The sequence below is a fragment of the Candida pseudojiufengensis genome (assembly GCF_024610245.1).
Source record: "Candida pseudojiufengensis strain CBS 10847 chromosome Unknown scaffold9, whole genome shotgun sequence".
NCBI classification, from domain to species: Eukaryota; Fungi; Ascomycota; class Pichiomycetes; order Serinales; family Debaryomycetaceae; genus Lodderomyces; species Lodderomyces pseudojiufengensis.
Genome location: NW_026261525.1, coordinates 426,061 through 450,986, shown reverse-complemented (window position 1 = coordinate 450,986; position 24,926 = coordinate 426,061). Strand labels below are relative to the sequence as shown.

At 28.0% G+C, this 24,926-nt stretch overlaps 9 protein-coding genes across 9 annotated transcripts; all 9 read left to right on the top strand. All coding sequences in view use genetic code 12, as the record gives it.

The window, feature by feature from the left end:
- Window positions 1-1,458: 1,458 nt before the first annotated feature.
- On the top strand, window positions 1,459-3,450 carry KGF55_001551 (uncharacterized protein; the record flags this gene model as incomplete). The annotated part of the gene is made up of 2 exons (XM_051756138.1): window positions 1,459-1,578; window positions 1,642-3,450. The coding sequence occupies 2 exons, from the start codon at window positions 1,459-1,461 to the stop codon at window positions 3,448-3,450; spliced, it is 1,929 nt and encodes a 642-aa protein (XP_051615861.1).
- A 2,768-nt stretch (window positions 3,451-6,218) lies between these two features.
- On the top strand, window positions 6,219-8,471 carry KGF55_001550 (uncharacterized protein; the record flags this gene model as incomplete). Its single annotated transcript, XM_051756137.1, has 1 exon — window positions 6,219-8,471. One exon carries the CDS (start codon window positions 6,219-6,221, stop codon window positions 8,469-8,471), a length of 2,253 nt encoding a protein of 750 aa, XP_051615860.1.
- Window positions 8,472-10,152: 1,681 nt separating this feature from the next.
- On the top strand, window positions 10,153-11,322 carry RPL3 (60S ribosomal protein uL3; the record flags this gene model as incomplete). The annotated part of the gene is made up of 1 exon (XM_051756136.1): window positions 10,153-11,322. The coding sequence occupies one exon, from the start codon at window positions 10,153-10,155 to the stop codon at window positions 11,320-11,322; it is 1,170 nt and encodes a 389-aa protein (XP_051615859.1).
- Window positions 11,323-13,640: 2,318 nt separating this feature from the next.
- Window positions 13,641-14,198, top strand: KGF55_001548 (uncharacterized protein; the record flags this gene model as incomplete). Its single annotated transcript, XM_051756135.1, has 1 exon — window positions 13,641-14,198. One exon carries the CDS (start codon window positions 13,641-13,643, stop codon window positions 14,196-14,198), a length of 558 nt encoding a protein of 185 aa, XP_051615858.1.
- A 108-nt stretch (window positions 14,199-14,306) lies between these two features.
- Window positions 14,307-14,774, top strand: KGF55_001547 (uncharacterized protein; the record flags this gene model as incomplete). Its single annotated transcript, XM_051756134.1, has 1 exon — window positions 14,307-14,774. The coding sequence occupies one exon, from the start codon at window positions 14,307-14,309 to the stop codon at window positions 14,772-14,774; it is 468 nt and encodes a 155-aa protein (XP_051615857.1).
- A 2,009-nt stretch (window positions 14,775-16,783) lies between these two features.
- Window positions 16,784-17,920, top strand: KGF55_001546 (pepsin-like aspartic protease; the record flags this gene model as incomplete). Its single annotated transcript, XM_051756132.1, has 1 exon — window positions 16,784-17,920. One exon carries the CDS (start codon window positions 16,784-16,786, stop codon window positions 17,918-17,920), a length of 1,137 nt encoding a protein of 378 aa, XP_051615856.1.
- Window positions 17,921-18,992: 1,072 nt separating this feature from the next.
- On the top strand, window positions 18,993-20,126 carry KGF55_001545 (pepsin-like aspartic protease; the record flags this gene model as incomplete). The annotated part of the gene is made up of 1 exon (XM_051756131.1): window positions 18,993-20,126. One exon carries the CDS (start codon window positions 18,993-18,995, stop codon window positions 20,124-20,126), a length of 1,134 nt encoding a protein of 377 aa, XP_051615855.1.
- A 1,011-nt stretch (window positions 20,127-21,137) lies between these two features.
- KGF55_001544 (pepsin-like aspartic protease) lies at window positions 21,138-22,277 on the top strand (the record flags this gene model as incomplete). Its single annotated transcript, XM_051756130.1, has 1 exon — window positions 21,138-22,277. One exon carries the CDS (start codon window positions 21,138-21,140, stop codon window positions 22,275-22,277), a length of 1,140 nt encoding a protein of 379 aa, XP_051615854.1.
- Window positions 22,278-22,829: 552 nt separating this feature from the next.
- KGF55_001543 (pepsin-like aspartic protease) lies at window positions 22,830-23,966 on the top strand (the record flags this gene model as incomplete). The annotated part of the gene is made up of 1 exon (XM_051756129.1): window positions 22,830-23,966. One exon carries the CDS (start codon window positions 22,830-22,832, stop codon window positions 23,964-23,966), a length of 1,137 nt encoding a protein of 378 aa, XP_051615853.1.
- Window positions 23,967-24,926: the final 960 nt, after the last annotated feature.

Here is a 24,926-nt window from a genome sequence, read left to right as displayed (position 1 = left end):
TTCATTAAGTTTTATCACATTTCACCGCACATATTTAAAGGGACATTTCATTTCTTTCGATTTAAAAGTTTAGACTATGCAGGCATGGCATTTACGTATCTTTGATAAAAGGTTTATATATATTTATTTACATTGATTTAATTTTACTGGAAATTTCGTAAAACTATTTGACGAACTAAGAACTATATCTTACATTCTCTCGCTTGAAAGAAATGACGTATTGTCAGGTTCATACTAATGAACTTGAATGCAAGTTTATGCAAATTGAAAGGTTATTTTCAAAAATAAAAAATAATATCTCTTTTTACAGAACTTCTTGATTGATTTTAAACTATGGAGAAGAAGTATTATAAGATCCTCTTGTTTTTTCTTATGCTTTTGTCATCAATTTCTTAGTCATGAATTGATTATGGTATTTTTCGTTAGGTAATAGTGTCATAGTTGTTTAAGCAAAACTTAGCTCGATTTGTTCTATTCTTAATTTTATTTGATTCAATTACCGGAAATAATGCCTGATTGCCTTGATAAATTGTTTGAAACAAGTAATCAAAAACTAACCTGAAAATATAATAAATTTGTTTAGAAAATTTAAATTAATTTGCAACTAAATTACAGAGAAATTAAATATTAAAATCATACAATTAAAATAATTCTGATTGAACATATTACCTTCTACTAAAGGATCTTAACCATTTGCTTCCTTTGATTAAAGTCTGTGAGCAATATCACAGCTTAAGATATTATATAATCAATCATGCAAAACAAAAACATAGTCTTCAAGGTTTCTGGTCTTTTTTCAAAAAAAATTGTTACAAAACATGGGCGACTCCCTTGCCGGGAATCGAACCCGGATCTGCTCGGCACTAAGCTAATTAGTGAGAGCGAACCGTGATAGCCATTACACTACAAAGGAAAATATGGTCGAGAACTGTTTGAAGTACTCCCTTGCGGGGAATCGAACCCCGATCTGCTCGGTGAAAGCGAACCGTGATAGCCATTACACTACAAAGGAAATTTTCTAAAAAATAATATTTTAGTGCTTTTAAGTAGTTAACAAAAGCCGCCCTAAATTGGGCGTATGAGTTTTTCTTTGGAATTAACTTTACGAGTAAAAATTAGTTCGAACCAGACCAAATTTGACACAAGCAAACGCTATTTCGTTTTTACCTTTACTATCGGGTTGTTTTCTGTGATTTTACAAAGTTTCTTCTCAGACTGTTGCATTGTACGCAATTTATAGTCTTTAATCAAATTTAAGGAGATCACTCAGTATTGTTTGTTCTATAATTCTTCTGGTGTAATAAATTGTAGACAAATTTTGAAACCTAAATAAAACAAAATAGGAAAATTTAGGCAACAAAAAAAAATACGTATTGAATATCAATAAACGTTATCGATAACAATTATTTACAACCAAGTACAAATCGATTCAAATTTTAATGAATTTTATATAATATCATGTCTGATGAAGAATTATATTCAGAAGAATCATATGAATTTGAATTTGAAGATGAAGATGGAAATGAAGGATCAGATCAAGATAATGATAATATTGAAGAAGATGAAGAACAGGATATAGTATGTTTGATTGATAACAAAACACTTAAAATTGGAGTTATACTAACTAAAGCATTTTTATAGGAAAATCGATATTATACTGCAAAAGCCTTAAAAGATGATGATGTAAAGCTAGCGGTCACAGAATTAGAAAAACTAATAAATTCAATTAATGAAACAAATACAAATAATGAAGATAATGAAAAAAATGAAATTGTATTTAAATCATATAAACAATTAATTAAAATATTATATAATGAAGAAGAATATGAAAAAGTTTTAAATAATTTAAAAAATATGATCCCCTTGTTACCAAAATTAAATAAATCATATATTGAAGAATCAATATCAAGAATGATTGGAAGATATTTGAATAAATCAAATAATAATAATAATCTGAGTATAAGCAAAAGAGATAACGAAAATAAACAAAATTTTGTTATTAAATTTTCAGAAATTTTAAATGATCAATCAGTTTTTCAGAATGATAAATTATGGTTGAAGTTAAATTCAAATTTATTAAATTTTTATTTAGAATCAAATCAGTATTCAGCATTTGAAAATTTATTAAACAAAATTCATTCAAGAACAAGTAACATTCCAGAATCAATACTAAAACTATTTAATTTAGAAATAATTGCAATGGAAATTGAATATTTATTTAAAATAAATACCCTGGATTTTAATAAATTAAATAAATTATATAAATCAAGTTTAAATAATTCAACAGCAGTAACTCATCCAAAAATTTTGGCGGTTATAAATGAATGTGGTGGAAAATTACAATTTTATAGAGAAAATTTTGAAAAATCAAAAAATTTATTTTATAATAGTTTTAAAAATTATGATGAAGCTGGATTATCAAGAAAAAATAAGATATTAAAACAATTTTTATTAATTTCTTTATTAATAAATGATAAAAATGATAATGTTGATAATTTTCAATCTCAAGAAACTCAAACTTATTCATCATTTAATGAATTTAATAATTTAAAAAATTTAATTAAAAATTATAGAGATTTAGCACTTATTGATTTTTTTCAAAATTTAAAAAAATTTGAATTGGATAATGAAGAATTTTGTAATGATGATATTTATAAAAATTCAATTGAATTGATTTTAGAAAAATTAAGAATCAAAATATTGTTGAAAAAATTAGTAGAAAATACTGATAAAAAATTATATTTCAATGAGATTGAAGAATCTTTACATATTGATGAGTCTCAACTCGAACAGATTTTATTTAAATTAATGAATCAAGGAAAATTATCTCAGTTTAAAATAAATTTCATTGATAAATTCATTGAATATGATTCTAAAAATATTATTGATTCGACAACTTTCTTACAACAAACAAATCCCAAAGAAATTTATTACAATGTTAAATTACTTGAATCATTTAAGATTATACCAAACGCGAAAGAAGAAGAAGAAACTTATAATCCTGATTTAATGTCTGATGATGTTTATATTGAAGATAAAAAAATTCAACTTCCTACAGACACACAACAACAACCAGCGATTACAGAACTTAATTCAAATGATAATTTTTTATCAAAATTATTTTATATAATGGAAAGACCAAATAAACCAGAAGATTGGTTTAAATCAATAGAATTATGGTATTCATATATAATGTCATTCAACCCAAAACAACATAGATTACCAATAAATAAAGAAAAAGAGACCACCACCACAACAACAAATATAAATGCAAATAAAGAATTACAGAATTTTAATACTGGATTGTTAAATTCTATAATTGATGGAAATGAATCCAAAAATGAAAAAGATTATGATTATAATGATGATGATGATGATGAAGATGAAAATTTAATTCAAATTAAAAAAATTAATTTAATTCAAACTTGGATTAATAAATTAAAAGAATAGTATTATGACTGTTATGGTGTTAGTTCACAATTATATATCGTAATGAAATGAATGAAAATCGTCACTTCTTTTTATTTTCTTAATTGTAACACATGCATCGATAAACTTGGAGATAGCAACTCGTCAAAAAAACTAAACAATAAAGTAAACAAACGAACAACCAAAACACAGTTTCACATTAGCCTTAATCCTTAGACTTAAAAAACGGAAGTTGTCAAGCACTGAAAAAATAGAAAAGATAAGTAAAGCAAGCATTATTAATGATGAAATATCCACAAAACTTTAAAAACATGAAAAGATAACAGAAGTATGTAATGGAAAACAAAGGACAAAGAGTATGAGCTATGAAGAAAGATCGTCTTTTGAATTAAAATAAATTTGACATCATCATCATTAACTTTGTAAGAATTGTGTTGAATGAATTAAAATGGTTATGTAATTAATTTAACTGTTTTAGGAAATGTAATTGGACGCGTATAAAGTGTGTACTTTGGCTAATTCTAATTTTACGAGAAATTAAAATATTTTATTTTTTTTATTTTTGAGATCGTAAATTTTCAATTAGATTCGAGATCTTATTAAGAAAGATAGGAAGTTCTTAGTTTGATAATTCTTTTTCTATATTTTCAAATTGGAGATTATATGATGAAAAGACTTCAAAATTGTTAATGGTGAAAAAAGCATTAACGAGTAATCGACGTGTGTTCGGATTTGGTTCGCCTTGTGGTAAATGGCTAATTTGATGTACTTATTTCTTTTTTTTCTTTCATTCTTTTCTTTTTTTAAATTGTCTTAGATCGAGGTTATATGGTTATATTATTTACCTATTTATTTTATTTTGCTTACGATCCAAGATTGAATATATTTTGTGAATAATATCGTACCTCCACTAACTAAACTTGAGTGATGTAATTATCTACGTTTTGTAAAAGATTATAGTATGAAAATTTAATTTTAGTTTAATGAACATATGATATAGGTCCTGATAAGTAGTTTGCTATCTTAATTTGTACTCAGATTATAATTATTTACTATTTTTTACGAAATAAATTATTTTGTGTTTCAAAAATCAACTATATTCAAAATAGAGTTTTTTTTTAGTAACTTTAGCCTTAGGCCAAACTATTTATAAAAACAATCAATTTTGATATCGGGAAAGCTCTATTTATGATGAAATGAAGTCCATGAATATAGATGCAACTACTGGTAAATACTAGTAGAAATGTTGATTAGATTATCAACATCATACTTGGCTTTGTTTTTTTTTCTTCTTCTGTTAATTATATAATTGTAGAAGCGGCATCAATTTACTTCATTTAACATGAAAAATTTGATTCATAGATTATCTTACAAACCGTTTTTATGAACTAAAATATTGTAACTATCATTTTAATATAGGGGGAAGAGGGGAGGATAAAATATAAAAGTAGTAATGAGGTTATGAAGATATAGTGTTTCGGATAATTATCTTCTCAAATAAAACCTTTTAGGCTAAACACATCTTATTAATTCAATAAATGTATATCCCATTGAAAACCACAAATTATTCTAAAATTGACCAGCTTTATAAGATAGACGAATTGTCGACAATTAGAAGACAATTGATTATATTATTGTGGATTCAAAATAAAATTAAATGGAATTCAATTCAATTCAACTCAATTTAAATTAACTTGAAATTGTAGTTTGCAAAATGACAATAGTAAGTCCGAAGGATATAAATAATCGAAACTTAAAAAGAATTCCGTTTATCTCGAGTTAAATTCTGTTATAAAAGTTGGCTGGATTCGTTCTAAACATATTCTTCTAATACAATAAACAATAAGAAAAATTTAAAGCGCTTAAACTTTGATAAACCACTGGACTTAGAATATAAAATATTACACATATTTTCAATTGTTGAAATCTTCTGATAAATAAAACAAAGAAGAAGATTTTGAATAAAAAATTTTCGACTAAAAAATTGAAACTTTGTGTTTCATTTATCAAAATTTCAACTTGTCCTTTCATTTCAACAAATTTGAAGATTACAATCTCCTCATAAGCGTACAATTCGATCATGAAATTGAATGATCAATTTGAATTTGACATGATTAAAATAACGAGCTTATGAAACAACTCTGATACAATTCTGATACACCAATACTAATTCTTTACGTCTATACTCCACTACAAACTACTTCTTCCAATTATAATATTTTTACAATATAAAATCTTATTTAAGTAAAGTAATTAAATACAGTACAATAGATATATAATATTACACAAAGTCAATTTCATAATAATACTAGATATATACACTCCTTTATTTTTTTCAACAACACAGTAAAGTAATATTGGTAACATTTATATATATATAATAAACTACTAATTCCTTATTCTTATTCTACTTATTATACCTAGTTCATAAATTCATAGGATTCTTCTACCTTTCCACCTATCTACATTGAATACAAACTGTTACTAGACCATTTCAGTTTGAAACAACTTTCATACAAGAAATTCAAGAAAATTCATCAATAAATATCGACACTACAAAAAAACATAGAAAAACACGTCTTTTTCCATTGAAATAACTCATTTTATTCAAAATTGAGGTTCAATTCATATAGTCATATCATTTTCATGAACTAGTTCTAAGTACAGAATTTATTCATACCAGCTCATTCACTTTTCATTCAGTTCGACAAAGGAAAAAATTAGACTGAATTTTGGTAGTAACATTTTGTGTTTCAGAAAAAAATTTAAATTATTATTATTAGTAGACTATGTCAAATCAATATATTACAACAAGTAGTAGTATTAATACAACTACTAATATTAATCAATCATATGTTCAAAATATAGATTATCAACATAATAATCTTCATCATCAATCAAATAATAATCATTTAAATCAACAATTTCAACACAACCATTCGTTTTCTTTATCATCACATCAACAACAATCACAAAATTTCTTACAACAATTACATCCAAATTCTACTACAACCACCAACACATATTCAGCAAATCAATTTTATGCACAACAAAATCAAATACAACAATTTCAGATGGTACAACAACAATTAGCTAAACAAAAGCAAGAAGAAGAAGAATTAAAATTGAAGCAACAAAGACAACTATTGAAGCAACAACAACAACAACAAGCTAAAAAATCAGCATCTTCTCAATCAACTACTATAATTCAAACTCCAAAAAAGAAAAGAGGTAGACCACCAAAATTAAATTCATTTACTGAAAAAATCACAACTCAAGTAAATATAAGTATAAATACATCACCATTAAATAGTAGTCCTGCTGAATCAAATTCAAATTCTGCTGCAAGACAAGGTGCTCCAAATATTTTTACACCATTAATGAGAGTAAGTCCAACAACAAGATCAAATTCATCATCAAATTTAACTACTAATTCATTGACCTCAACAACCAAAAGGAAAAGAAAAAATTCATCATCATCAACAATTTCAAATACATCACCAATCTTAGTCAAAAAATCAAAATCTTTTTCTCATCCTTCAACTATTTTAGCAACTCCATTATCTTCAACAACTCAAAATTTCCCACCAAATTCAATTGAATCAAATAATAGTTATACTAATTCTTATTATTTAACTAAAAAAACTTTTGATAATATTTCTTTAATTACTCAACAAGAACAACAAAATCAATTAAATAATAATCAAGGAGGATTTTATAATACGCCTCCTTCAAGTTCATCAGTCAGTAAAACAAGTTATTTTACTCCTCATCATAGTCAAAATGATTTAAATTTAAACAATCAAAATACAATTGATAATGAAAGTAAGATTATAAACGAATATGAAATTGAATCTCCAATTAAAAGAAATAAATCTACTGGTGGTAGTAAGGATGATGAAAAAAATCTTTTACCTCCAGTATCTTTAAATAATTTTAATATTAATAACATTAATAATAATAGTATTGTCAATGAAAATTCAAAAGATGAGATTAAAGAATCAAAACCTCAAAATTCAAGATCAAATAGTTTTCAATTTAAATTAACTGTTGATGATTCTGGTAAAGCTATTTTATCATCTGATATATTTGAACCTACAACTACTACTACTAGTGTTACTAGTGTTACAGATTCAAAAATAGAATCAAAAGAAACTCCAAATCCATCAAATGCAATTCTTGCAACTACAACTGGATCAACGACGAATGCATCATCATCAACAACTTTTCAAACTACTCCAAAACAACCAATATTAAATCGTACTACCTCGGAAATTTATTCAAACTCAAATTTAATTGAAGAAAAAAGACCAAATTCTTTAAGAAGACATAATTCAGATATAACAAATATAATATCACAACCAAAATTAGAATCCAAGATTTTATTATCTTCAATAAATGAAAATTTTATACAACAAAATCAAAATCAAAATCAAAATTTAAATCCAACAACTCCAAAACAGTCATCTTACCATAGTAGTAGTGGTAATCCATTTTTATCAACTGGTTTAACTCCAATGTTTAATTTAACTCCTCAATTTAATTCATTAATGTATTCAGTTATGAATTTAAATTCTCCTCAATTTAAAAAGGGAATGAATCCTTTTATTTTAAATCAAGAAATTTTTACAACAGGATTAGATAATTCAACTTCTTCTGGTACTACAACTTCGCAAAGTCAAAGTCAACAACAGTCTAATTTTAATCCATTACATGAATTAAATGAAGATTCAAATATTTCATCACAAGAAATAATAATAAATGATGAAAATAATTTACAATTAAATAATAATAATAATGAAGAAGAAAGTGAAAATCAATCAAATATATCAACTCAAGAAATATATTTTAATGATCATAATATCAATCATGAACAAAGTCATAGTCATGATCAAAATAATCAAATTTCAAATTCTTCATCAATAAATTCAAATTTAAATCCAAATTCTGATTCTATATCAAATTCAAGTTTAAATTCAGAAGAATTAATTTCTTCTGATGCAAGAATTGCTTTAAAAAAAATTATAAAAATTAATAATTAAATTAAAAAGCTAGTAGCAAATCAAGAATTCAAATAAGTTATTCATTTATTCCCATTTTTTCGTTAAATTCGTTTCCTATTCTTTACGCAGAACTAAATATTTACATATCCAATATTTAATAATACATATAATCAATTTGAAAAATATTTCTATAATAGCTTGAATTTTAACAAAATCAAGGTCGTTAAATCCCAGCCCCCTGGACACAAAGCTTTTCTTACACCAAAAAAAAAACTTGTATTACATAATATACACGATTTATCTTATGTAATCAGAATTCGCGATAGACTTTTTAATTTACAGTACTTACAGATAAATTTTAATTAATTTACCTCTGAAAAATAATAAATTACCAACTCTTCAAAATAAAATAACCCTTTCTAAACAAAAAATTACCTGATGATAAATTTAATTTACCTTACAACCAATTTTAAATTACCAATAAAAATTTATTAATTCACCTTCTTGACTATGTAAATCCCATACATTCTGAAATAATTTAAAACTGGTCGCAAGGTGAATTAATCTTTGTTGTTAGGTAATTTAAAAATTTCTCAAGGCAAATTATTTATTTTGAGAGGTGATTTAATTTTCAATGAGAGGTAATATTTTGATTTTCAGAGGTAATTTGATTAAAATTTGTCTGTACTTGTAAAAAAATAAAACACCACTTTTCCTTTTTCAATTTTATATCGACTTTCAAAATCAAATCATCAGCAATGTTATTACTACAATCATTATAGGCCGGAATGGATGAGATTGATTGTTTAGGATTATGGATGCTGATTTAATTTAATATATAATTAACTTGATTTTCAATAACTGTCTAAATAAATTACAGGTAAAAGAATTGAAGGTTTAAATCTCAATCAATATGTTTTATAAAATACAAAAATCTTGTTGAAGTGATAACATAAAAGGTGATTTGCGGATACTTGTGATATCTTTTATGTATATATTCAGCAGTTCAAAGGTTGCATGTCGTGGGACTGATCTCGCTTATTATCATGACGATATGAATGTTGTTGAATGGATCTCAGTTCAATCTTTAAAAACAAATTTTTAAAAAGAAAGATGGTAACACAATGGACTATATGGGCGTTTCAAAATTTTAAGTTAATTTCATTTGACAAAATGTGGACCATATAGTCCATTCTGTTACCATCTTTCTTTTCAAAAATTTGTTTTTTAAAAGTGAAAAAAAGGTTTCACGTAAGTTATTTGTTAGCACTGCTGCATGAATATCATTGACATGATTATTGGAATTAATCCATCAGGTCCATTGATGTTGAATATAAGACACGAATCTTGGATGATCTTTCCATCTGTCTTTATAAACATCCTACTTCAAATTTTGCACAGTTTATTCTTCTGATTCTTCATCTATATACTTAATTCCAATTTTTTAAATTCATTTAATGCTGATTTTCTAATATCTGCCTCTTTATCTTTGTCTTCATCAGAATTATGTTTTATCTGTATTCAAACTTTACTCAAACTCTATCCGGGTAACTCTTCTGTAACCTGCATATAAAATTATTTTACTGTGTAATAAAAAGTAGTGTACCTGACTGAAAAATCTGAAAAATTATCACTTCTCGTAAAGCATTGAAATTTTTTTTCTAATCACTTCAAAACATCTTTATACTTGATTTATCAATTCATTTTAATATCATTAATAATGTCTCATAGAAAATACGAAGCACCAAGACACGGTTCATTAGGTTTTTTACCAAGAAAAAGAGCCGCCAAACAAAGAGGTAGAGTTAAGTCTTTCCCAAAAGATGTTAAATCAAAACCAGTTGCTTTAACTGCATTTTTAGGTTATAAAGCTGGTATGACAACTATTGTCAGAGATTTAGATAGACCAGGTTCAAAAATGCATAAAAGAGAAGTTGTTGAAGCTGCTACTGTTGTTGATACTCCACCATTAGTTATTGTTGGTGTTGTTGGATATGTTGAAACTCCAAGAGGTTTAAGATCATTAACTACTGTTTGGGCTGAACATTTATCAGAAGAAATTAGAAGAAGATTTTATAAAAATTGGTATAAATCAAAAAAGAAAGCTTTTACTAAATACTCAAATAAATATGCTACTGATTCAAAACAAATTGAAACTGAATTAGCAAGAATTAAAAAATATGCTTCAGTTGTTAGAGTTTTAGCTCATACTCAAATTAAAAAAACTCCATTAGCTTCAAAAAAAGCTCATTTAGCTGAAATTCAAATTAATGGTGGTTCAGTTTCCGATAAAGTTGATTGGGCAAAAGAACATTTTGAAAAAGAAGTTTCAGTTGATTCAGTATTTGAACAAAATGAAATGATTGATGTTGTTGCTGTTACTAAAGGTCATGGATTTGAAGGTGTAACTCATAGATGGGGTACTAAAAAATTACCAAGAAAAACTCATAGAGGTTTAAGAAAAGTTGCCTGTATAGGTGCTTGGCATCCAGCTAATGTTAACTGGACTGTTGCAAGAGCAGGTCAAAATGGTTACCACCACAGAACTTCTATTAATCATAAAGTTTATAGAGTTGGTAAAGGAGGTGATGAATCAAATGGTGCAACTGAATTTGATAGAACTCAAAAAACTATTAACCCAATGGGAGGATTTGTTAGATATGGTAATGTTAATAATGATTTTGTTTTATTAAAAGGTTCTATTCCAGGTACCAAAAAGAGAGTTGTTACTTTAAGAAAATCATTATATGTTGATACTTCAAGAAGAGCTTTAGAACAAGTTAATTTGAAATGGATTGATACTGCTTCAAGATTCGGTAAAGGTAGATTCCAAACTCCTGCTGAAAAACATGCTTTCTTAGGTACTTTGAAAAAAGATTTAGAAAATTAAGTTAATCTCTATAATTTTAGTAATAGATAGTTAATATAATTTTCAAAATTTTTTTAACATTATTAATGGAATGAATTGTAAGCTCCCTGCTCTTTCGTTGGCTCATATAGCTCAGAAATTAATCCGTTCATCGTCATTAGCTTTATGACTGGGATTGGTTAAACAAGATCCCATGTACATTACGTAATATTTAATTTCAAAATTATAAAGGATATCAATTTCAATTGTTCTGCAAAGAATGTAAAATTTTATAATCACATAGTAAAAACAAATTTCATTTTTTCTAATTTTTTCCCCCCCACTCACCAACAATCTAACCAAACAAATCACAATTTGCTACTTTTTGGGGGGGGACAACACTGAACCATGTCAGTGAAGATCTTTCGTAGATATAACAACTAAGTTAGATAAATGCATGTGTCATAAAAGATATGCTGATGAGCGAATGCGATTGTTTTCTTATCAAAAAGATCATTCACTCACATAGAATGTTACATAAGTTTTTTCTTTTTATTTTATGAAAGGAGTCAATTAGGATCAATCAGTCTGTTTTTTTTGGAAGTGCTTCAAACCCTTGATTGTTTATTGTCTTAAATATCATGCAAAGGTGATATTACTTATAATTAGAATTTTGACATACACATTATTGTTTATATTATGATTTTCAAATTAATTGATTAGGATCAAACAATTTGTTGAGCATTAACAAACTTAACTTAAGGGTGCATTCTGATTCAGATTAATTCAAGTGATTCTGGGAATCAAGTATTTTGATTTAGGCTCGCCCTCATAATTGGCATGTTATATTTAATTTCGTACATATTAAACTTAAAGATAGAATAAATCAGATATTACGGATGTCCCTTAACCATCTGCGCACATGAGTAAACATGATAAATTAAGATAATTCAAACGTTTCGATCCCTTGTTGTATTACAAATTAAAAGTTACAAACCATAAATTTCAATTTCAATTAATCACTAGCAACAGTTTGAACATTTTCAGTTTGAGCGGGGAGTTTTGGATACTAAACAATAGGAATTTCTACGTGTCATAAATTTGATTTATTGCCGGTGTAAATCTTTGTTCTTAATTTATTTGATTTGCCACAAATAATCAGTAAAATTAAAAACAAGAACGTGGAATGGCTTATAAATATTTCATTGTGCATTAGTCAAGAACTCATGATGCTTAAGAGTTTACTATATTCCTTTAGTGATAGATTTGCATTCACTTCGGTGCATGTAAATGCTTTGCATCATTTTAAATCGATTTATTATTGATGCCATCATAAACTTACTAATTTACTACGTCTTCGAGAGCGGTATAAACAAAAAATTAATTGATATCGATGAATATTTATGATAGTTTGTTTAACAAATTGAGTTCATTGATACAAAGAGATTTGACATTTTATTTCCGGTGTTCTATTTATCAAATTTGATTTGCGATGAACGAATTAATTTAGGTTTTTTCGAGATTGGGTAATCATATGCCTTCTAATTTTAAGCCATTAGCAGATTATCTTTTTATATCAAAGTTTATTCGAAAAATGAGTCCAAATTTATATCAAAACTCATAACCAGTGTGCATAATCAAATGAATAATATGACCATAATGAGTATGCTGCTAAGTGGTCATTGGAATTAAAGTATTTGTTATTTTTTTTTTCACCCTTTGTCATTAGCCAGTGAACATTGTTTGATTGGTTTCACAAAATCCTTAGGAACAAAGTTGGCCCAATCTTCACTTCAAACCTTCTTCTTTTTTATGTTCACAATAACATTAATTCACGAATCCAATCTAAATAAAATAATGGTGAGCAAATCATTCGTGTTCGGATTATTTCCTAAACTATTATGACAATAAAACGTTTTCATGTGTGAAAACTGTGAATAAGTTGGTGCTACTTTTTCGAAAAGTTCATGAACAAAGCATCCAATCAAATTTTTCAATGTTTTTGCAGCTATTGTTTCAAACTGTTTGTGTAATAATCTGTAACCATTTTAATTAGTCTCAGTCACAAAAACTGCAATAGATGACAAAGGGATCATTTGATTCATAGTTTTTTAAGTATGTCAATCGGAGTCAAATTATTGGTAACAATCAAACTAACAGAATCAAGCACAACACTAAAACTGGAGACATACGAAAGTGGGTAAGTAAAAGTCATGAGCCGAATGTTTTTGTTCTTTTGGAGGGGGTTTGAAGGAATTGAAAAAACATAAAAGAAGATAAATATTTGAAAAAATTTACATCTTTTTGTTCAATTAATACTTTTTGCCAAGATCAAATACATCATTCAATAAATTTTGGAAATGCGTTCACAATTGCTTATCGTTGGTATCATTACGTTAATTACCACTTCCGTTCATGCTAGTATCATTCAGAATCAACCAAGAAATGGAGTTATTGCATTCGATACGCCATTGGGTGTTTCAACAGATTTACTGAAAAGACAAGTTGGTGAGCATGATTATATTTTTCCAGTTAGTAATTTTCCTAGAATAACCTTACCAATTGGATCAAATAAAGATGAAGTTTCATTAAATGTTGATACTGGAAGTTGGTTAACTCATGTACCTGATGTTGCAACAAATTGTACTAAGTGTTTATTACCCGACGGTAAGTTAGGTTTATATGATGCTAATAAATCAACAACTGCTGTAAAAACGGGACAAACTGTAAAATCTAAATTTGGTACTAATTCTTATTATTATGGAGAAGGTGTAATTGATGATATATGGTTTGAACCAAATTTCAAAATTCCGGGAACATTATTCAATGATGTTCAAGACATTGGTTCAGGGTTTAAAACTGGACTACTTGGACTTGCAAAGCCACCAAAGGGAGCTGAAAATGAAAATATAGTATAGAACGCTTATAAAGCTGGTTTAATTGATAAACCAATTCTTGCTATAAACCAAAGAAATGAAAGTTCTACTAGTTTACAATTATTTTTGGGTGGTCATAGTAAGTCTCAAATGACTGAAGATTACACTTGGACTTCAATAAAGGACAAAAATTTCGTTGGCCATATTGATTTTGTTAATATTAATGGTACTGAGATTAAAATTAATGAAACTGTAACTTTTGATACTGGTAATTATGGAATCTTTGTCACTCAAGAAGTTTATAATGCTATTATAGGTTCTTTACCAGATGATTCTTTAAAAAAGAACCATTTGATTAGTTATGATTCAATCAAAGATAAATCAGTAACTGTTGGTATTTACGGCAAAAACTATAGTGTTCCATTAAAAGCCTTTTTTGGACCTGAATGCGATCCAGGAGTTAAATATTGTGCTATCACAGTTTATGTCAATCGAGCAGGGAATTGGGGATCTTCTTTTCATAGGTTCTTGAATTTAGCATTGAATTATGATAATGGTTCATATATTGGTATTGCCGGATGGAAACCATCAAACACTAATGATATTGTTGCTTTTTAGGTCAAACTGATAGATGATGTAGCGAAGATTAGAAATAGAAAATTTTACCTTAGTTAATTTTGGAAAGTTTACAAAAAATCTTTATAGACTCATTAATGTTTGACCTCTGTTGTATCACCTCAGTAAGAAGGTAGATAAGTTTTTTTTGGTGACTATGTTTTCATATTTTTATTAAATCACTTGTATTAAAAGAAGTGTTTGTTTCTCTCTCAAACTATCTTGACTATTTTGCCATAAAAAGATATGCCAATTCATCCAATTCAACTTAAACTTCAATTACAAGTTAAGCTGTCCCTTATCAGAGTCGGCAGAACGTAGTGTTTAAATTATTAATAAAGAATGCTGCAAAAAAACTCAATTTCTGAGTAACAAAACCTTTTAATTTCAAAAGCTATTACAAATTCTAATTAAAATCCAATGACGACCTTGAATGGTATCTTTTGTCAATTTAACACGTAATTACCCAATTTTGAACCGGTAATTAATCTACACTTGATCATTTTTATTATTGAAACTATCATATTGTTGTTGTTTTTTTTTTTCAGAACTATGTAATTATTTCTTCGAATCAAAAATCTAGCTTGCTAAACAGTAAGAAAACAAACATCTTCAAACAAACTAGATTAAAACGTCTTTCAACCTTAAAGTTGTGATTAATTTTAATTTTTGTTTGGTAAAACATTATTAGAAAGAGGAATAAATCAACATCTCGTAATGATCTGCATAATTAACTAAAATAAAATTAAGAAAAATTTCAATAATAAATTACAGATGCAAGTATCAAACCATTTAAAATTTCAGTTGTTAGCAACAGTTTTTCAGGAATTTCCAATATCTAGAGGGAGTATGGACATTATAAACAAAACTCTGAGCCCGATTGTTTTTTATTTAATTGCCGGTGTAAATTCACGATTTATTGATTTATGAAACAAAAACAAAATTTGAATTTCCACAACCATAAATAATAAGTGAAAGAAATACGTAGAATGGTCTATCACCATACGTTGTGCATTATGAAATAGAAAACTAAACTCAATAATTCTTTTTGGTGAATGGACATTATCTTGCATCGAGTTTTACCGAAATGTAAATTTTGTCAAGTATTCTTGTAAGTGGTATTAATTAGTGTCAAATAAGTTTGAGTAATGGCAAAAACCAAGGAGTTGTATACAAAACTGTAGTTATTAAATAATAACGTTTTTCATCTTATTTCCGGTTGTTTCCTGGTTTTCAATTTTGATTTGCATTTAGGTTTATCCGAGATTAAAATATAATTGACATTCACAAATTCTATTGTATTAACTAAAGTACAGTATAGAATTTCTATCTAGTGATTGACAAACCTCATAACCAGAATACATAACCAGAATATATAATCAATGCAATAAATAGTTAAAAAGTATTCTATTTTGCCCTGGTCGGGATCATGGCCAAAGTTTTGTTTCACATACAAATTCTGAGACTAAAAAGAAGTGGATGTTACTTTCTTAAGACGGCTTGTGGTATCAAATCTCCCAATTTTCATTAGTGTGAGTTTCACGATAATAACATTCAATCATACTTTTAATGAAAGCAAACATTTTTTGGTGCATCTTGAAAAAAAACATTTAGAAGTCGAACCTGGCACTATGTAATTTATCTTCTCACTCAATATTTTTGTATGATCAATATCTATTGTTTCAGATTTTTTGTGTAATGTTTCATAACCTTGTAAAATTTTAGTCCCAATCACAAAAACCGCTAATTACAAAGGGGAATTTTGATGCATCGTTTACAAATTATGATAGGAGTCAAATTATTTGTAACAATGAAATCAAAATAATCAAGCCCAACATTCAAAATTTGTGGAGCAAAATAATTAATTTAACGTCATAGATTGACTAATTGTTTCTTTGAGCGAATTGGTGAAATTCAATAATATATATAAATGATAATCGATGAAAAGAATTGGCTATTTTTGTTCTCTTCTTTGTCAAACACAAACTCCGAAGAACCAATAAAACCTTTTAATGCGTTCACCACAATTGCTTATCGTTGGTATTACTACGTTAATTACCACTTCTGTTCATGCTAGTATCATTCAGAATCAACCAAGAAATGGAGTTATTGCATTCGATACGCCATTGGATGTTTCAACAGATTTACTGAAAAGACAAGTTGGGGAGCATGATTATATTTTTCCAGTTAGTAACTTTCCTAAATTAACCATACCAATTGGTTCAAACAAGGATGTGGTTCAATTGAGTATCGATACTGGAAGTTGGTTAACCCAAGTTCCTGATGTTGCATCAAATTGTACGGAATGTTTATTACCAAATGGAAAATTAGGTTTATACGATGCTAATAAATCAACAACTGCTGTGAAAACAGGACAAACTTTGAAATCAGATTTTGCACCAACTCATTATTATCATGGGAAAGGAGTTGTTGATGATATTTGGTTTGCACCAAACTTCAAAATTCCAGGCACATTATTCAATGATGTTCAAGAAATTAGTCCACTATGGCATGAGGGTATACTTGGACTTTCAAAACCACCAAAGGGATCTGAAAATCAAAATATAGTATGGAACGCTTATAAAGCTGGTTTAATTAGTAAACCAATTTTTGCCATAACTCAAAGAAATGAAAGTTCTAATAGTTTACAATTATTCTTAGGTGGTCATAGTAAGTCTCAAATGACTGAAGATTACACTTGGACTTCAATAGAAAATAAAAATTTCGCTGGTCATATTGATTTTATTAATATTAATGGTGCTGAGATTAAAATTAATGCAACTGTAACTTTTGATACTGGTAATTATGGAGTTTCTGTTAGTCAAGAGGTTTATGATGCTATTATAAATTCTTTACCTTATGATCCACTAAAATCTAGGGGCATTATTTCCTATGATTCAATTAAAGATAGATCAGTAACTGTCAGTATTTACGGTAAAAACTATAGTGTTCCATTAAAAGCCTTTTTTGGACCTGGCTGTGATCCAGGTGTTAGATATTGTGATATCGTAGTGTATCCCAATCCAGCATGGAACTGGGGATCTTCATTCAACAGATTTTTGAATTTAGCTTTGAATTATGATAATGGTTCTTACATTGGAATTGCTGGATGGAAACCATCAAATACCAATGATGTTGTTGCTTTCTAGATCTAACTGGATGATGTTGGAGCGAAGACTATAAATAGACAATTTTTCTTATAGTTATATTTGGTATGCTTACAAAAGATTATTATAAACTCTTTAATGTTTGACCTCTAACTATATTACATTACAGTAAAAGATACTGGAAACTTTTCTGATTATCTCTCCATAGTTTTTGAAATTATAACTCGTTCAAAGATTTGATTGTTCTCTTTTATGCACTGTCGGTTGTCTATCACAAAAATTGAAGACCTTAAAACCAAAAAAAATACAAAATCCCTCAATTCAAATTGAATTGAAAATTAGAAATACTGTCCTTGTTCTGAGTATGTTGAACGTGGGGTCTAAAGCAATAATAACGAATTCTACAAAAGGTTTAAAAGTAACAAAACCTTTTCATATTATAAGTTTTATTTAATGTACACGATAGGACAAGTAGGATAGGATCCGATTTTTTTCATAATTACCAAGTGTTGTTAATCTCAAATTTGACTTAACTTATGCTTTATCGTTATTTGTGTTCTTAATTCCACATTTCTGACCGGAAGCTGTGAAATTGATGGAGATCAAATATGCATAAGATATTAATTCTTTGAATGTTTTCAATTAAAAACCCACAGGTTAACTAAAAGCTATTACAATTTGGTCGAAATAAAAAACAATTTGTTAATGGATTTGATTTGCCCGACTCCTTAAATTTAATCTATTTATAACTCATTTTGCAACAAATAATTTAGCATTGTTCCTTCCTTTTTGTGTCAAGTTTCATAACTTCTATTTATTTTTTTACTTAATTATAATTCTAACCATCCCACTCAATTGTAAAGTTCATTATTTTGAAACAAAGAGCAGCTAGTAAATTATTTGAATTTCACAAAAAAACAGAGTCAAAAGGTTAGATAAGTATGAAAGTTTGCAAGAACATGGAATGAACGTCATTGAATGATCTTTCTCCGGTAAACGGATCGAATCCCAACAAGTAAATAAATAAACAGTTAAATCACTGTAAATGATAGAATATGGTTTTTCTTCATTAAACAATCACAACTTTTTATCACGTCACATAGTTTAATTCAAAATGATTTCACATTTATATATTGTTGGTGTTAGTGCCTTGGTTGCAACTGCCGTTCAAGCTAGTATTATTCAAAACAAACCAAGAGATGGGGTTATTGCATTAGATATGCAATTTGATTCAAACTCACAAGATTTAATAAAAAGACAAGTTGGTGAGCATGATTACAGCTTTCCAGGTACTAGCCTTCCAAAATTAGTTTTACCAGTTGGTTCAAATAAAGATGAAGTTCAGTTATTCGTAGATACTGGAAGTTGGTTAACTCAAGTACCTGATGTTGCAACAAATTGTGCCAAGTGTTTGTTACCAGATGGGAAATTAGGTTTATACGATGCTAATAAATCAACAACAGCAGTAAAAACAGGGCAATCTTTAAAATCTACCTTTGGTTCCACTGCTTATTTTTATGGTGAAGGTGTTATTGATGATATATGGTTTGATCCAGATTTCAAGATTCCAGGAACATTATTTAATGATGTTCATGATATTGGTTCATCATGGCCATATGGTATCCTTGGACTTGCAAAACCACCAAAGGGATCTGAAAATGAAAATATAGTATGGAATGCTTATAAAGCTGGATTAATTAATAAACCAATTTTTGCTATAACTCAAAGAAATGAGAGTGCTACTAGTTTACAATTATTTTTAGGTGGTTATAGTAAATCTCAATTAATTGAAGATTATACTTGGACATCAATAAACAACGAAAACTTTGCAGGTCATATTGATTTTGTTGATATTAATGGTACCAAAGTTATAATCAATGAAACTGTAACTTTTGATACCGGTAATTATCAAGCTGGTGTTACTCAAGAAATTTTTGATGCACTTTTAGCTTCGTTCCCAGATGATCCAAATAATGCCAGAGGCAGTAATAAGATTGATTATAATTTAATTAAAGATAAAACAATGACTGTTTCAATTTATGGTAAAAGTTATAATGTTCCATTAATAGCTTTTATCGAACCTGATTGTAAAAGTCAACATTGTAATATTTGGATTCATGTTTCAGCTTGGAATTGGGGATCTGGTTTTAACAGATTTTTGAATTTAGCTTTGAATTATGATAATGGTTCATATATTGGTATTGCAGGATGGAAACCATCAAATACCAATGATATTGTTTCTTTTTAATTTATAATATTGAGAATTGTGTAGCAAAGAGTTTTAGAGTGAATTAAGACAAGATAAGTATAAGTATCTGGACCTTGTAGATTACGATTTGGTGTATGGAGTTTTTGGTGAAACTAATTGAAGTCGATTTTTTTAAGTATTCAAAAACTAGTTTTATAATGTGTCAACAAAACTCCTAACTTTTATTCTAATGCTTAAGAATTTTAATCTTGTCACAAATTCAATGACTTAATTCCATTGATACAAAACTTCCTTGAATAACCAAATAAAGGAAAAACGTGGAATTTGTCTACAAAGCAAATATGCAACTGAAATTCGTTAACTCTTTATATATCGAAACCGATTATCCATTTACTTATTATGATTTAGTGACTATAAATTGTTATTAATTTTAAGATTTAATTAAAATGATTTTTAAAATATTTTAGTGAAATATAATAAGAATTGAGTTTACATTCTATTGGGTCGATACGATGTCTAAAATTTAGTAATCATCATCCTGCGTATTGACTTGAAGACATGAAAAAATGCTGACGTGAAAATCTGAATACACTTCAAAGTTACGTAGTCCCCAATTTGAATTGATAGCTGTATGGTTTTACAAGTAAAATGATTTTGAAGTCACATATGGTAAATTTGAATATGAATTCCCCATTCGAAAATTAGTGAAATTTTAGTTCATTTTGCAACAATTATTTAAAAATGTTCTCCATCAATTTTGTGTCAAGCTCGAAATCAACACTCTATTTTTTTTTCGATTGTACACAAACTGAAACTAGCCAATGGTTCGAAACTTCAAAACTAGTGGAGTCGATATGTCAAACAATTTTTATATAATTGCAACATGACTAAGTCAGCTTTAGTGACTGGAGTTTTTTTCTTGGAGAGTTGCGGGAATTTGGCGAAGTTTTAGTACTGGAAGTTCAAATGATATAAAATAGCATTAATTGACATATCGTCCATGAATTGTCAAAATATCTTAAATAATTATCAAATTAAGAAAGTTATTAAATGTTTTCACAATTGTTATTTGTTAGTATAGGTGCATTGGTTGCTACTGCTGTTCAAGCCAGTATCATTCAAAATACACCAAGAGATGGGGTTATTACTTTAGATATGCAATTCGAAACAGTCTCAACAGATTTGATTAAAAGACAAGTTGGTGAACATGGTTACACATTTTCAATTGGAAGTCTTCCTAAAATAACCTTACCAATTGGATCAAATAAAGATGAAGTTTCATTATTTGTTGATACTGGAAGTTGGTTAACTCAGGTACCTGATGTTGCCAGTAAGTGTGATAGGTGTTTGTTACCAAATGGTAAAGTAGGTTTATATGATGTCAAAAAATCTACAACTGCAGTAAAAACGGGCAGAATTTTAAAATCTAGTTTTGGTACCAATGCTCATTATCATGGAGAAGGTGTTATTGATGATATTTGGTTTGGACCAAATCTTAAAATTCCGGGAACATTATTCAATGATGTTAAAGATATTGGTTCTGTATGGTCAAATGGTATCCTTGGACTTTCAAAACCACCTAAAGGTGAAGAAAATCAAAATATTGTTTGGAACGCATACAAAGCTGGTTTAATCAATAAACCTATCGTTGCTATAACTCAAAAAAATGAAAGTGGTAATAGTTTACAATTATTTTTAGGTGGTCATAGTAAGTCTCAAATGACTGAAGATTACACTTGGACTTCAATAAAAGACAAAAATTTTGCTGGTCATGTGGATTTCGTTAATATAAATGGTAATAAAGTAAAAATCAATCAAACTGTAACTTTAGATACAGGTAATTATGGAATTTCTGTCAGTAAAGAAGTTGAAGAAGCTCTTTTAGACGCTTTACCTTATGATCCATTTAATTACAGGGGTATGATTTCCTATGATTTGATTAAAGATAGAACAATGACAGTAAGTATTTACGGTAAGAGCTATACTATTCCAGTATTAGCTTTTACTGGGCCAGATTGTGTACCAGGTGCACAGCACTGTAGCTATATGATTTATATTTCAAAAGATTGGAATTGGGGATCTTCTTTTTCCAGATTTTTAAATTTAGCTTTAAAGTATGATGAAGGTTCTTATATAGGTATTGCAGGATGGAAACCATCAAACACAAATGATATTGTCGTTTTTAAATAATATATAGGATCGTTAAATACTTAAAGAGATAATGTATATTGTTGTCTAGATCTACTAAGCGATTTGACTTTCTCGTGAGGATTTTGTACATAGAAAGCATAAAATTGAGTTAAGGAATGTTTTATGTTTGGAAGACCAAGTTTGATGCTCTTCTGAATTTTGCGGTAAATAGCGGCTGTAACGCAGATAACTTAATCCTGCAGAAGTTTTTTGATTTCGTATTCTTTTTGCAACAATTATTTTTTTGCATGAGATACTTAAAGTTTCATAACACTTCTAATAATAAATTTTTAAGCCATCAAATACAAAGTCCAATTGTAATTATATTTAAAACAAACAGCAGAATATGATCCCGCTGTACTTCACAGCAAGAGTCAGTAGGTTAGGCAATTTAAGTTTGGAAATAAGATGAAATTAGCGTTGAAAATTAAATGTACTCCTTTTTTATTGGAAAGGAAGTACTCGGAGCTTTATTCCTGATATAAAAGCATTCATGAATTTGTTGAAGTTTTCATAAAAGTACCAATAAGTACCAAACAAAAATTGTATAAAATGGTTTTGCATTTGTTCATTGCTGGTCTTAGTGCGTTGATTGCTACTACTACTACCCTAGCTAGTATAATTCAAAATAAACCAAGAGATGGAGTTTTAGCATTTGATATGAGAACAGATTATTCATCAGCATTGACAAAAAGACAAGTTGCTCAACATGATTATTTTCTTCCTGTTAAAGCTTTTCCTAAAATTGTATTACAAATTGGTTCAAATAAAGATGAAGTTGAATTAGATGTTGATACAGGAAGTTGGTTAGTTCAAATACCTGATGTTGCAACAAATTGTACAACATGTTTATTGCCAAGTGGTAAATTGGGTTTATATAATTCTAATAAATCAACAACTGCAGTTAAAACTGGAAAAGCTATGAATAGTAATTTTTATAAGACTGCTTATTATCATGGAGAAGGAGTTATTGATGATATTTGGTTTGGACCAAACTTCAAAATTCCAAACACGTTATTTAATGATGTTCAAGATATAGGATCCTCATGGTCTTTTGGAATTCTAGGACTTGCTAAACCCCCTTATGGTGAAGATGATTTAAATATTGTTTGGAATGCTTATAGAGCAGGTTTGATTGCTCAACCAATTATTTCTATAAATCAAAGAAATTCAAGTGGTAATAGTTTACAATTAATTATTGGTGGTTATAGTAAATCTCAAATGGTTGAAGATTATACTTGGACATCAATTTATAATGAAAATCTAGTTGCTCAAATTGATTTTGTTAATATAAATGGAACAGAAGTAAGAGTTGATCGTAATGTGGTTTTTGATACTGGAAATTATTATGTTTTTGCTAATGCAGAAGTTGTAGATGCACTTTTAGCTTCTTTCCCTGATGATCCAAATAATAAAAGAGGTAGTCATAAAATCGATTATAATTTAATTCAAGATAAAACAATGACTGTTTCAATTTATGGTAAAAATTATACTATTCCTTTACAAGCTTTTGTTGAACCCGATTGTACTGGACAACACTGTGAAATCATCATTTATGAATCAAAACAATGGAATTGGGGATCTGCTTTCAATAGATTTTTAAATATAGCTTTGAATTATGGTGATAGTACATTTATTGGAATTGCTGAATGGAAACCATCAAATACTAATGAAATCGTTTCATTTTAATTTAATAAAGAGTGTTGTTTTTATTACATCTTAGTTCAAAAATACGATAATAGAAGTTATAAATTGCTTTTAAAAATGATTACAAAAGATTTGTTGATGTCTCTACATTAATCACTTTATTTTAAAACTACGAAATTGTTGGTAACAAAACTAAACTACTTTTACTCTTTACATTCAGCCTCAATTTTGGGTTTAAAGTACGAATAAGTTGTCGAAACTAAACAACATGGGGACTGCAATAGAATATAAAAGGATTTTAAAATTCTGTTACAGAGAACCAATGTGAGAAGGAAACGTGGAGTATAAGAATAAACAGGAGGAGTTGGTGTTATTTTGTAAGTATCAAAACCTAGTGGTTTTAACACCCACAAAGTTTGCAAAGTAACAGACACTTTCTACTTTAAGCAAAGCCAAATTTAATTTGACTGATATACTTCTTTCGATTGGGTTTCTTATAATCTATTGAAGAATTCGTTGATCAATACACTTGAGTCAAAGTCAAACAACATAAAAAGCAGTCATTAAACTTTTCAACAATGTTTCTTCTATTGATTCCACTCCGCATTTAAATTTAATTAAGATTTAGCTGATTTTGCAACAATTTTTGTTTTGTCCAATCACCTTTTTTGTGTCAAGTTTCATAACCCAAGTAATTTTTTATAAATTTCGATTACAATAATTACTAACCACTAAACACAAAATGTAAAGTTCATTATTTTCAAAAACAAAGAGTAGCCAAATGATTTATTTGAACATTTCACTCACAATAAGCAGAGTCAGAAGGTTAGGCAACTATGAAAGATTGCTAATAAAAGTCAAACGTCATAGGTTGAATTGAGGTTGGATCATTTATGGATTTATTGATTTCTCAAAACTATATAAAGGTACTTACTAAGATTCGAAATATTATGACACTGCTGAAATCTGAACACTTAACATCTAATACTACTATTCATCAAA